This window comes from Mustelus asterias, chromosome 3, assembly GCF_964213995.1.
Source record: "Mustelus asterias chromosome 3, sMusAst1.hap1.1, whole genome shotgun sequence".
Classification (NCBI taxonomy): Eukaryota; Metazoa; Chordata; class Chondrichthyes; order Carcharhiniformes; family Triakidae; genus Mustelus; species Mustelus asterias.
The window spans coordinates 58,987,171-58,999,863 of NC_135803.1; the positions used below are offsets into that span (position 1 = coordinate 58,987,171).

Sequence of the window (12,693 nt, forward strand, 5' to 3'; positions counted from 1 at the left end):
GGGAAAATTGAGAAATTAATAGCTCAAGGACTGAGTAAGAAGTAAAAAGAGAATGGGTGAATTCACTGTCAAATCAGACACAGAAAGTGAAATAAAGAGGGAAAGAAAGATTGGATAATGGGAAAAAGGGATAGAAAGAAAATGTAACATAAATCATTTTTAATTTTCACATTTTTGCAATATCCAACACTTTTGTTGTTAAAACCTAAGTAATAAGACTCCACACTTAAATAGTTAATTTTCATCAGAGAAGTTCATTGACAGTAATTAACAATTAGCAGAATGCTAAAAGAATGTTTGACAACTAATACAAAGTTAATGAATTGTACTGGTTCCAATATAGACTCCTTGCATCACTTTAGACCAACTCTAATTTTCTGTAGCGTGTTTAAATACAGCAAGTGAACCCCACTCAATACTTCACAGTGGTGAGCTATTCACATTTAACTGTGTGCATCTTCTGTTGTCTGAAGTTGCTGTACCATTTGTGCATATTATAATGACCGCGATTAATCTCACCATTATTTTGACAGTAAATTATAATTTTGATTTATGTTAGTTGCTCTACCTGTTTTAGATTAAATTTAATGAAAAGAATAAGTATCAAAACAGCAGGTTATATTCAGATGAAACAGTATTATAGTATTGTACTCTACATCAGCTGTTGATACATAGAGGAGGTGGAAGATTCAAGCTGAGGAGTAAGTACATTCTAAGTAAAATGGAAACCAGGAAACAGGATAAAAGCTGAATGACAAAATTGCTAGAGAGAATGGAAGGTAAATAATGAGGACAGATAGATTGAGAAAATAGCGAGATAGATTAAAAGTGTTGGACAAAATATAACACAATTTTTACAGTGGTCTTGGAAGTGATAGTTGGGCACTTGCACATGATGCAACTTATAAATGTCGACATATTAGTTGTAAGAAGTCTCACAACACCAGGTTAAAGTCCAACAGGTTTATTTGGTAGCACAAGCCACGAGCTTTCGGAGTGCTGCTCCTTCATCAGGTGAGTGGGAGTTTTGTTCACAAACAGGGCATATAAAGACACAAACTCAATTTACAAAATAATGGTTGGAATGCGAGTCTTTACAGGTAATCAAGTTTTAAAGGTACAGACAATGTGAGTGGAGAGAGGGTTAAGCACAGGTTAAAGAAATGTGTATTGTCTCAAACCAGGACAGTTAGTGAGATTTTGCAAGTCGTGGGGGTTATAGATAGTGTGACATGAACCCAAGATCCCGGTTGAGGCCGTCCTCATGTGTGCGGAACTTGGCTATCAGTCTCTGCTCAGTGACTCTGCGTTGTCGTGTGTCGTGAAGGCTGCCTTGGAGAACGCTTACCCGAAGATCAGAGGCCGAATGCCCGTGACCGCTGACACGGGCATTCGGCCTCTGATCTTTGGGTAAGCATTCTCCAAGGCAGCCTTCACGACACACGACAACGCAGAGTCACAGAGCAGAGGCTGATAGCCAAGTTCCGCACACATGAGGACGGCCTCAACCGGGATCTTGGGTTAATGTCACACTATCTATAACCCCCACGACTTGCAAAATCTTACTAACTGTCCTGGTTTGAGACAATACACATTTCTTTAACCTGTGCTTAACCCTCTCTCCACTCACATTGTCTGTACCTTTAAAACTTGATTACCTGCAAAGACTCGCATTCCAACCATTATTTTGTAAATTGAGTTTGTGTCTTTATATGCCCTGTTTGTGAACTGAATCCCACTCACCTGATGAAGGAGCAGCGCTCCGAAAGCTAGTGGCTTGTGCTATCAAATAAACCTGTTGGACTTAACCTGGTGTTGTGAGACTTCTTACTGTGTTTATCCCAGTCCAACACCGGCATCTCCACATCATGACATATTAGTTGCCATACAGATACTGTATAACATGTTTTGCACTTGGGAGTTCATAATTTAAGGCCATTTTACCACTGAAGAGAGAGTAAGTATTTCAGCCAAATAGAACCTTTTCCATTTGTCACATAAGATGAAACTGTATAACCTTGCAGAGATAAATCATGTTTCTTAAGCACTCGTACAATTATCTTTTTTTCTGTTATAAGCATTGAATTTACTTTTCCAATCTAACATGTAAGAGTTCCATCGATGGAATTCCTGCTTCCACTGTTGTTCTGTTTCATCCATGTGCTCTGGAAATAAAAATGCAAGTCATAATTCATCCTTTTATGTGGCAGTTCACAATAAGGAACTTAATTTAAAATACAGTACCAGTCTTGCATAGAGATTTATAATCACTGGTTAAAACATTTACAACACTGAGCAAAGTTATAAAGTTTTAGCGGCACAAGATATTTTAATTAAAGCAAGTTTATTGTCACAAGCTGCACTATGCTAATTTTTGAAAGTCTACTGCATTTGCCACTGATGCTCGCATGTCGGCATAAAGCTCTGTGTGCTAATTTTGTTTCTGAACATAATAGCAAAGAAATATGTCACTGGATTATGGAATTTATCCTTTTTTGGCTGTGTCAAATTACTTGTATAAATATCTCTAGCTTGGAACTGATATTAATGCGCACTTAGTGCACAAGATTCCTGGCACATTTCTCATCATTATTCTAAAAATGGAAATAAGGTCACAAAGACAAAAACAAAGCAGAACAAATATTAGCTTTATTTGCTTCACTGTTTATCATAAGTTCATATTCCACTTCAAAACAGCCAAAAACACAGAGCTAAACCGAGCTGTATAAAGCACGGGTAAACTGAGCTGCACAAATTTGTAGCAAGGGAAACCATGAGTGAATGACCTTTTCAGGATATACTAAAACAAGTACAAAAACTGGTACAGCAGGACCTATGATTTCTATGATTCTATGACCTCCAGCATTAACCATCAGCTAAAATGGTTAACTTATTATTGGGGTCAACTTATGCTTGGTCACTTTAAGTTGAGTTCCCTTAGTATTTTTTCACATGACATTTTTATCATGTGTGAATTTTTAACAATAATTATTCTAATTGAAACAGAAGTAATATTAAGTAAATAACATTCTTTATCCTCCAGTTGCACACAAGGATCAGTTGCAGTGTTTTGTAATTATCGACAATGATCAACATGATGTGTTGATCCTCCATGTGTATTACTGATCCTACATGCAAGTGAAAGATCGAACAATGTTTTGTTAAAATATCTTGATGTTTTTGCTACAATCTTTTCAAATATAAATTTCATTTTGTGGGGGATGAATTATGGTAACAGCTATCTATTGATCTAAAATTTCAGTGGGTAATCAGCTGAGCATTAAAAGAAAAATTTGTATGCGAGCACACACATCTAATCATATCTCAGAAATGTTTCAAAGCGCTGCAGGCTCACAGATGGACTCCTGCCAGCAGGATGAAGTCCACTCTTTGCCAGCCTTTAAACTCTGATGCTGCAGTACTAGTGGAGGGGGTCAGGCAGTGAAAAAGAGTTAATTGTTTGAAAAATGGGAAGTTGGCATCTTAGTTGGTCTCAATTAAAAGAAAGGTTTCAAAAGTTATGAAAATTTAGGAAGGCAGACATAACTTGGATGTTTCCTAATTAGTTGGCATGTATTTAATAAAAGTTGCAACACTAATTGCACTTAACTATGAATGTGATGTGTTAATTTCTAAAATAATTGGTACTTGAATCATGGAAGTAACAAAATATAGCAATATTATCAATTACCCACTATTAGAACTAAACTAGTTTGTCTTCTTTCACATTTGTAATCTGTACAATATGTTCAATTTTATTGTGTTTCTGCATGTTCCTGTTAAATGGACAGTCTTCAGAGATGATAACATTCAAGGGACAGGATGTTCCAATGCTTGTTACATTGGTTCCGGCCGAGTAACAACGGTTGGATCTGTTGCAAGTATTTTTATAAGTTCCCACATCATTCAAGAACAACTACCTTGTGGCTAAAAGCAAATTACTGCAAATGCTGGAATCTGAAACCAAAAGAGAAAATGCTGGAAAATTTCAGCAGGTCTGGCAGCATCTGTAAGGAGAGAAAAGAGCTGACATTTGAGTCCAGATGACCCTTTCTCAAAGCCCAACCTTGTGGCAATCAGTTTGAGGCAGTCTGCCAACCAACGTGTGACAAATACAAGGAGGACTGAAACAGGTCCTATTTGAGTTAAATTAAAGAACGAGCTGCAGGGAGCAGACTTTAAATAAAGAGGACCATTGGACAACGATACCCCTTTGGAGCAATTGTGTTCTGATTGGCATATCCATACATCTGAAAGTATGCTCATAAGTTAGCATTTCGAGCGTACTCAGGATTCTGGGAAGGAGCAGCTTTGGAAGGCAAGACTGAAATCCGGTAAGATGGGCCATTATCAGAGCCATCCAAGTGAGAATAGCCTTTGGAGGGAATAGCAGGGAGCGATCCTTGAAGATGAAGTTGGAAATCTCTTATGAGACAGAGGTTCAATTGAATTGTTTGACTTGGTGTTTACTGACATGGGTGGGTTCTTGAAAAATCCATGGACTTTATCTTGGTTGCATATGTTAATTAGTCTGTAGTGTGGTGTTTTTGGACACAGTTTGTCTGTTAACTCACATGTACCTCATGCTTACCCTGAATGTTAAGAGTATACAATACATATTGTAAATTGTTTTATTTTTCTGAACTTGTATAGTAAGTTTGTTCAAAACTCGTGGAATTTTGTGGCTGTATTCCAAAAGCAAATGTCTTGAATCTCAAACCTTACCTACTTTTAAACAAAATTTTATTGGTCCTTAACTTGAGCTGTCTCTATTCTTGGCCAGGGTCTGGCCAAGAATCGGAATAATAATTAATTAAATGTCTAAGCTTATTAGGCACAGTATTCCAAACTTTATTTAGTTTGTGTTGCATTTATTTTAGAATCTCGTCTAAAACCTTCATATAAAATCTCTAATTGCATCTTAATGGAACAAAAGAATTAATAGGCATATACATTTATGGTGTTCTGTGGTATTGAACTGATGGGAAAACAAATAATTAGTATATACTTATATTATACACAAACAAGAAGAAATATATTTATTATGTCAAAAGTAATGATTGGCACACCATCATCAACCTTAAACACTCACTCCCTCCACCATTGACGCGCAGTAGTAGTAATGTACACAAGATGCCGAGCAACAATTTGCCAGACTTCCATGAACTTCCTGGATAAATATCGGCTTCCCGGCTGAAGAGATGGTGTCAGGTGGAGGGTTTCAGATTCCTAGGCATTGAGACCGGTTCTGGGGGAGCTGGGACCTGCACAAATTGGACGGGTTACACCTGAGCAGGACTGGGACGGATGTCCTAGGGGGACTGTTTGCTCGAGTGGTTGGGGAGGATTTAAAATAATATGCCATGGGGATAGGAAGCTATGTCAGGAGTCAGAGAAGGAGGGAGCAAGGACAAAAACAAAAAGGTAGAAAAGGGAATAAGAAAAGTGATAGCAGAGAAACCAAGGACAAAGTTCAAACAGGCCAATAGAGAAAAATATTGGGAGCAAGGCAAACAATGTTAAAAAGACAAGCTTAAAGGCTCTGTGACTTAATACACGGAGCATTTGCAATAAAGTGGATGGACTAATTGCGCAGATAGATGTAAACGTGTACGAGGTAATTGGGATTACAGAGACATGGCTGCAGGGTGACCAGGGGTGGGAATCGAATGTCCCAAGGTATTCAATATTTAGGAAGGACAGGCATAAAGGAAAAAGTGGTGGAGTGGCACTGCTGGTTAAAGAGGAAATTAAGACAAGAGTGAGAAAGGATATTAGCTCTGATAACGTGGAGTCTGTATGGGTAGAGTTGAGAAATACTAAGGGGCAAAAAATGTTAGTGGGTGTCATATATAGACCCCCAATTTGCAGTGGTGATGTTGGGAATGGCATTAAACACGAAATTAGAGATGCATGTGATAAGGGAATATCGGTGATCATGGGTGATTTTAATCTGCACATTGATTGGGCAAATCAAATTAGCACAATACCATAGAGGAGGAATTCCTGGAGTGTATACAGGATGGTTTTCTTGACCAATATGTGGAGGAACCAACTAGAGAGCAGGCCATCTTAGACTGGGTACTGTGTAATGAGAAGGGAATCATTGCCAATCTAGCTGCATGAGACCCCTTGGGGATGAGCGACCATAACATGATAGAATTTTTTTTATCAAGATGGAGAGTGAAGCAATCGATTTGGAGACTAGGGTGCTAAATCTTAATAAAGGAAACTATGAGGATATGAGGCGTGAGTTGGCCTTGATAAATTGGGGAGAGTTACTTAAAGGGATGACAGTGGATAGTCAATAGCAAACATTCAAGGAATGCATGGGGGAACTGCAGCAACTGTTTATTCTTGTCTGGCACAAAAGCAAAATGGGCAAGAGGGCCAATCCATGGCTTGCAAAGGAAATTAGAGAGAGTGTCCGACCTAAGGAAGAAGCATACAGATTGGCCAAGGAAAATAATAAGTCTGATGATTGGGAGCAGTTTCGAATTCAACAAAAAAGGACCAAGGGATTGATTAAGACAATACGAAAGTAAGCTTGCAGGGAACATAAAGACCGACATTAAGAGTTCTATAGATATGTGAAGAGAAAGAGGTTGGTGAAGACAAATGTAGGTCCCCTGCAGGCAAAAATGGGGGAATGTATAATAGGGGACAAAGAAATGGTCGAGCAACTGAATACATTCTTTGGTTCTGCCTTCACAAAAGAGACCACAAATCAGATGCCAGAAATGTCGGAGAATGCAAAAGTTAGTGACAGGGAAGAACTGAGGATATCAATATTAGTAGAGAAATGATGCTGGGAAAATTGATGGCATCAAAGGCAGATAAATTTCCAGGGCCTGATAATCTACATCCCAGAGTACTTAAGGAAGTGGCTCTAGAAATAGTGGATGCATTGGTGGTCATCTTCCATGATTCTATAGACTCTGGAACAGTCCCTGCAGATTGGAGGGTAGCTAATGTCACTCCAATATTCAAAAAGGGAGGTAGAGAGAAAACAGGGAATTACAGACCAGTAAGCTTAACATCGGTATTGGGGAAAATTCTCGAATCCATCATTAAGGACTTTATAGCAGAGCATTTAGAAAACAGTGGTAGGTAGGATCAGACAGAGTCGGCATGGATTTATGAAGGGGAAATCATGCTTGACAAATCTGTTAGGATTCTTTGAAGATATAACTAGTAGAGTTGACAAGGAGGAGCCAGTCGATGTAGTATATTTGGACTTTCAAAAAGCATTTGACAAAGTCCCGCACAAGAGATTATCGTGCAAGATTAAAGCGCCTGAGATTAGGGGAAGTGTATTGAGATGGATAGAAAACTGGTTGGCAGAGAGGAAACAAAGAATAGGAATTTATGGGTGCTTTTCAAATTGGCAGACTGTAACTAGTGGGGTGCCACAGGGATCAGTGCTGGGACCCCAGCTATTCATAATATATATTAATGATTTGGATGAGGGAACAAAATGTAACATTTCAAAGTTTGCAAATGATACCAAGTTGTGTGGGAGGGTGAACTGTGACAAGAATGCACAGATCTTTCAGAATAATCTGGACAGGTTGGGTGAGTGGGCAAATCAATGGAAGATGCAGTATAATTTGGATAAATGTGAGGTTATTCATTTTGGAAGCAAAAACAAGGCGGCAGATTACTACCTGAATGGCTGTAAATTGGGAGAGAAGAGTGTGCAGCGGGACCTGGGTTTTGTTGAGCACCAGTCACTGAAGCTAAGCATGCAGGTGCAGCAGGCAGTAAAGAAGGCAAATGGCATGTTGGCCTTCATTGTGAAAGGTTTTAAGTACAGGAGCAGGAATGTGTTGTTGCAATTATACAGGGCCTTGGTGAGGCCATACCGAGAGCAGTGTGTGCAATTTGGGTCTCTTTTTCTGAGGAAGGATGTTCTTGCTCTCGAGGGAGTGCAGCAAAGGTTTACCAGGCTGATTCCAGGGATGGCGGGACTAATGTATGAGGAGAGATTGACTATGTTAGGATTGTTTTCACTGGAGTTCAGATGAATGAGGGGCAATCTCATAGAGACTTATAAAATTCTAACAGGACTAGACAGGGGAGATGCAGGGAGGATAGGAGGATAATTACCATTCATGTCGATAGGGCTAGAATACAAGAGCAGGGATGTACTTCTGAGGCTGTATAAGGTTCTGGTCAGACCCCATTTGGAGTACTGTGAGCAGTTTTGGGCCCCATATCTAAGGAAGGATGTGCTGGCCTTGGAAAGGGTTCAGAGGAGATTCACAAGAATGATCCCTGGAATGAAGAGCTTGTTATATGAGGAACAGTTGAGGACTCTGGGTCTGTACTCGTTGAAGTTTAGGATGAGGGGGGATCTTATTGAAACTTACAGAGTACTGAGAGGCCTGGTTAGATTGGGCGTAGAGCGGATGTTTCCACTTGTAGGGAAAAACTAGAACCAGAGGGCACAACCTCAGGCTAAAGGGACGATCCTTTAAAACAGAGATGAGGAGGAATTTCTTCAGCCAGAGAGTGGTGAATCTGTGGAACTCTTTGCCACAGAAGGCTGTCGAGGCCAGGTCATTTAGTGTCTTTAAGACAGAAGTAGATAGGTTCTTGATTAATGAGGGGGTCAGTGGTTATGGGGAAAAGGTAGGAGAATGGGGATGAGAAAAATATCAGCCATGATTGAATGGCGGAGCAGACTCGATGGGCCAAGTGGCCTAATTCTGCTCCTATGTCTTATGGTCTTATATTCCCGATGGTGGGGGAGTCCAGAACCAGGGGTCACAGTCTGAGGATTCAGGGTAGACCATTTAGGACAGAGGTGAGGAGACATTTATTCACCCAAAGAGTGATGAGTCTTTGGAATTCATTACCACAGGAAGTAGTTGATGCCAAAACATTGAATGTATTCAAGAGGCGGCTGGATATAGTACTTGGTGCGAATGGGATCAAAGGTTATAGAGAAAAAGTAGGATTAGGCTATTGAGTTGGATGATCAGCCATGATCGTAATGAATGGCGGAGCAGGATCGAAAGGCCGAATGGCCTCCTCCTGCTCCTATCTTTTTTGTTTCTATGTTTCCAAACCTGCAAACTCTACCATCTCGGAGGAAAAAGGACAGGCAACCGTTGGGAATACCACCACCCACAAGTTCCTCTCCAGGCTTCTCACACAATTCTGACATGCAATTACATTGCCATGTCTTCACTATCACTGGGTCAAAATCCTGTGATTCCATCTCTAACAGTGCTGTAGGTGTACCTACACTATTTGGACTTGCAGTTGCAGAGGTTCAAGACGGCGATATTCCACAAAAGAATAATTTAATAAATATCAAATTAGGTTTTGGAATTAGTCTTTCATACCTGTCCTTTGAAGGAGTTTGGGGAGAAACTGATTCCAGAAGGCACATTGCTGAACACGATGTTTCATATAAATTCTTGGTTCTTCAGTGTTTAAAGTTATATACTTTTGCTCTAATTGTGTGTATTCAGGCCACTTCATTCCTTGTATTTTGGGTTCATTTGGGTTACTTTGAAATAATAGGAAGAAAAGAGAATTTAATCCATCTGTTACAAAAATAAATAACACAATATGAATGATATATCTCAGAACAACCACAATTTTTTAACTGGAACTCAATTTCCAAAACATTAATAATAGGTAAGATAATAAGTTTTCCTGATATTTCAAAAAGCAGTAGTGTCAAAGGCCTTAACCCTTGTAGGGTTGTCAGTGAGTTTATCTGTGAGCATGGCCCATCCGTATATGATCCAGTTGTGTGTGTGTGTGTGTGAGCAACTGATCTAGTTATGCGTGCAATGCAACAATGTCAACCTTTAATTCTGTGCTCTGAATTGTCATATACTTATATCCACTATATCATAACAAAAAGCATGGTATTTTCACTACAAAATGAAATTCCTCTTAGCCATGACCAGGTATGCCAACTGGCAAAGACAGTAAGATTAGAAAATAGGGGGGGAAAAGAAGCTTACATGTGGAAATTGGTGTGCTTTTGGATAATGTCACTGAGAGGTAGCATGTAGATGAGAAACATCCTTGTGGGTCACCAGAGATGATGGTGCATCAAGGAACAACAAAGTGATCCCAGTTCCACCCACTACAATTGTGTTCTGTGTTACAAATTAGTACTGAAATAATCAGTAAAGCACAATCTCAATGCATAAAGTAAGAGGGAAATTGCAACGATTAAAGCAACATTGTAGTTACACATGAAGCAATGCGCATATAGCTTGTGCAAACTGATGACTTACCCGGTTTTTGCAAAATTTGCCCAGTAGTGCATCATATTTTTGCTGAGTGTTTGCTCTGCCAATGTGTAATTGGGCCATTTTTCAAGAGGAATTCCAAACACAAATTCAATCTCATAGCCATGCATAACTCCCATCCACCTAGGCCAATCTGCATTAGATGCACGATGATCAAACAAATAAACGTAGGCAGTATTTCCATATTCAGCAAACTTATTAGCAAAATCCATCAGTGGACATATAAAATTGCAGTCTCCAGCCACATCAATCAAAGCATCACGATTCTTTGTTGCATTGTTTTCATCTGTCCAATCTGTATATTGTAAAACAATAGCCTCCAGTCCAATATCACCAGCTTCAGGAAATGACATCTTTACACCCTGAAGGAATTCTTCACGAGTAATGAGACTGTCTGTATCTTTTTTGAAGCCAGGAGCCTCATACAGCAAAAAGTAGCTCCCTTCATGCTTGTTGACACCTGCTAAGATTTGGAGCTGTTTAAAGTTTCCCATTTGAATTAATTCTTCAGGCTGGTCAGTGAGAAAATCCCCATCAATTACAGGTGTAAAAACACATCCAGATAAAAGATTATCCGTTAAGATTCCTAGACTCTTCTCTACTATTTCTTGGGGATGTTTACCACGAAGACAACTCACTAGCTCTGTATCATTACTACAAGGGCATTCAAGGCGGCTCGCCAAAATTACAGCCCTACGTTTTGCCTCAGAAACTTGTAAAACAGCCCAGGGAGCATTTGAAGAACCACTTTGCATTATGGCTCTCGTAAACAGAGAATGGCTTTCAGCTGAAAGAATATGCAGATGCACTGAAGCTGCTCCAGCACTCTCTCCAAACAAGGTCACACTTCTGGGATTCCCTCCAAATGCTACTATATTATTCTGAACCCATTTAAGTGCTAAACGTTGGTCAAATAATCCCATATTCCCAGGAATATCATGGCTACCAGGCAAAGCTAAGAAACCTAAAGCACCTAATCTGTAATTCATAGAAACTACAATTACATTTTCTGCATAAGCTAGATATCTTCCATCATAAACTGCTAGGGAAGAGGTACCTGAAGCAAAGCTCCCACCATAAATCCATACCATAACATCTGCTTTGTTTGGTCTTGGTGATGGAACCCACACGTTAATGTACAGACAATCTTCACTAAGTTTTGTGTTAGGGTTCCACATTTCCTCCCAGGAGGAACCAGAGGAAGAGTCGCTGATATACTGATAACATGTGTTTGGATATTTGTTTGCATTCCACAGCCCAACCCAAGGTCTTCGAGGTTCTGGTTTCTTAAATCGAAGTTCAGCAATGGGAGGTTCTGCATACGGTATACCCAGGAAAGCAGTGACTGAACCCGAAAGGACGTTTAATGAAGTTCCTTTTATTTTTCCTTGACGAGTGGAGATCACCAACTCTTCTTCGCTTGGTATACTGCTGACAGGCTCCAGAGTCAGAAGAAGCCACAGCAGTATTATGTGGCATGTTAAAAAGCTTGGTTGTCTTTTGAGTCCCATGATTGATTGTATGCAGGTCTAAAAAGTGAAAACGACAAGATCATATTCATCTTAACGTTAAAAAGCATCCAAAATGTAAATTTTGTTGCTTTGAATATACTTTTAAAATTAATCCATTATTGCTTAATCTTAATAATTCAGCATGTAAATCTTAGTTGCAGAGGAGCCTATTGTGCAAGATGTAACAGATCAACATGGCAACAAATCCGATCATTTGTAGAAGACTATATGGTTTTAGTGAAATATATACATATACAGAATATCAATACCATTCACACAATGGTGGGATATAGCCGAGAGGGTGATTATGCAAATAAGTATTTTTTTCTGCCAACTTATAATGTTAACACAAAGTACGTCACTTTTAATTTTTTTTATTGGGATACTGGTGAGACTGCATTATTGGCCCATCTCCAATTGTTTCGAGAAGGCCCAATGGCATACACTCTCCTATTCTGAAATTGGTGTGTGTCTCAAGAAACCTACACTGTTTAAATGTAGGATGCCAGCGACAGAATTGTTCCATTTGTCTTGAAATTTTGAAGTGAACAGATTAGTTTATTAGTAAAGCTTACCCTGTCTTCCAATATTGTGAGATTTACATCAAATATACAGAATCTGTCATTGTGATATATACATGTTATCTAATAATAATGTTAGTAGGATGTTAATTATATGGTTAGGATACACAGGTGAAGGGTATTGCTTAATTAAGTACTTAGCAGCACTAAGAGAGTTTATTGGATTTGTTTAGTTTCTTAGAATCCCTACAGTGCAGGAGGAGGCCATTCAGCCCATCAAGGCTGCATCAACTCTTCGAAAGGACAACAGGCCCCCCCCCCACCCCCTCAGTCCCCATAACCCCGCGCATTTACCATGGCTAATCCATGGCAGGTGGCATA

The 12,693-nt window shown here is 39.4% G+C and overlaps 1 protein-coding gene across 1 annotated transcript in view; it reads right to left on the reverse strand.

Annotated features, from left to right (window-relative positions):
- Positions 1 to 1,721: 1,721 nt before the first annotated feature.
- The window catches only part of LOC144484093 (cholinesterase-like), a 49,235-nt gene continuing 38,263 nt past the window's right edge, over positions 1,722 to 12,693 (reverse strand). Inside the window, exons 2-4 of the mRNA XM_078202635.1 lie at positions 10,266 to 11,809; positions 9,354 to 9,520; positions 1,722 to 2,165 (exon numbers count right to left, since the gene is read on the reverse strand). Coding sequence (XP_078058761.1) covers positions 2,041 to 2,165; positions 9,354 to 9,520; positions 10,266 to 11,791 — 1,818 coding nt within the window. The 5' untranslated portion in view covers positions 11,792 to 11,809 and the 3' untranslated portion in view covers positions 1,722 to 2,040. The remainder of the gene's footprint in view (positions 2,166 to 9,353; positions 9,521 to 10,265; positions 11,810 to 12,693) is intronic.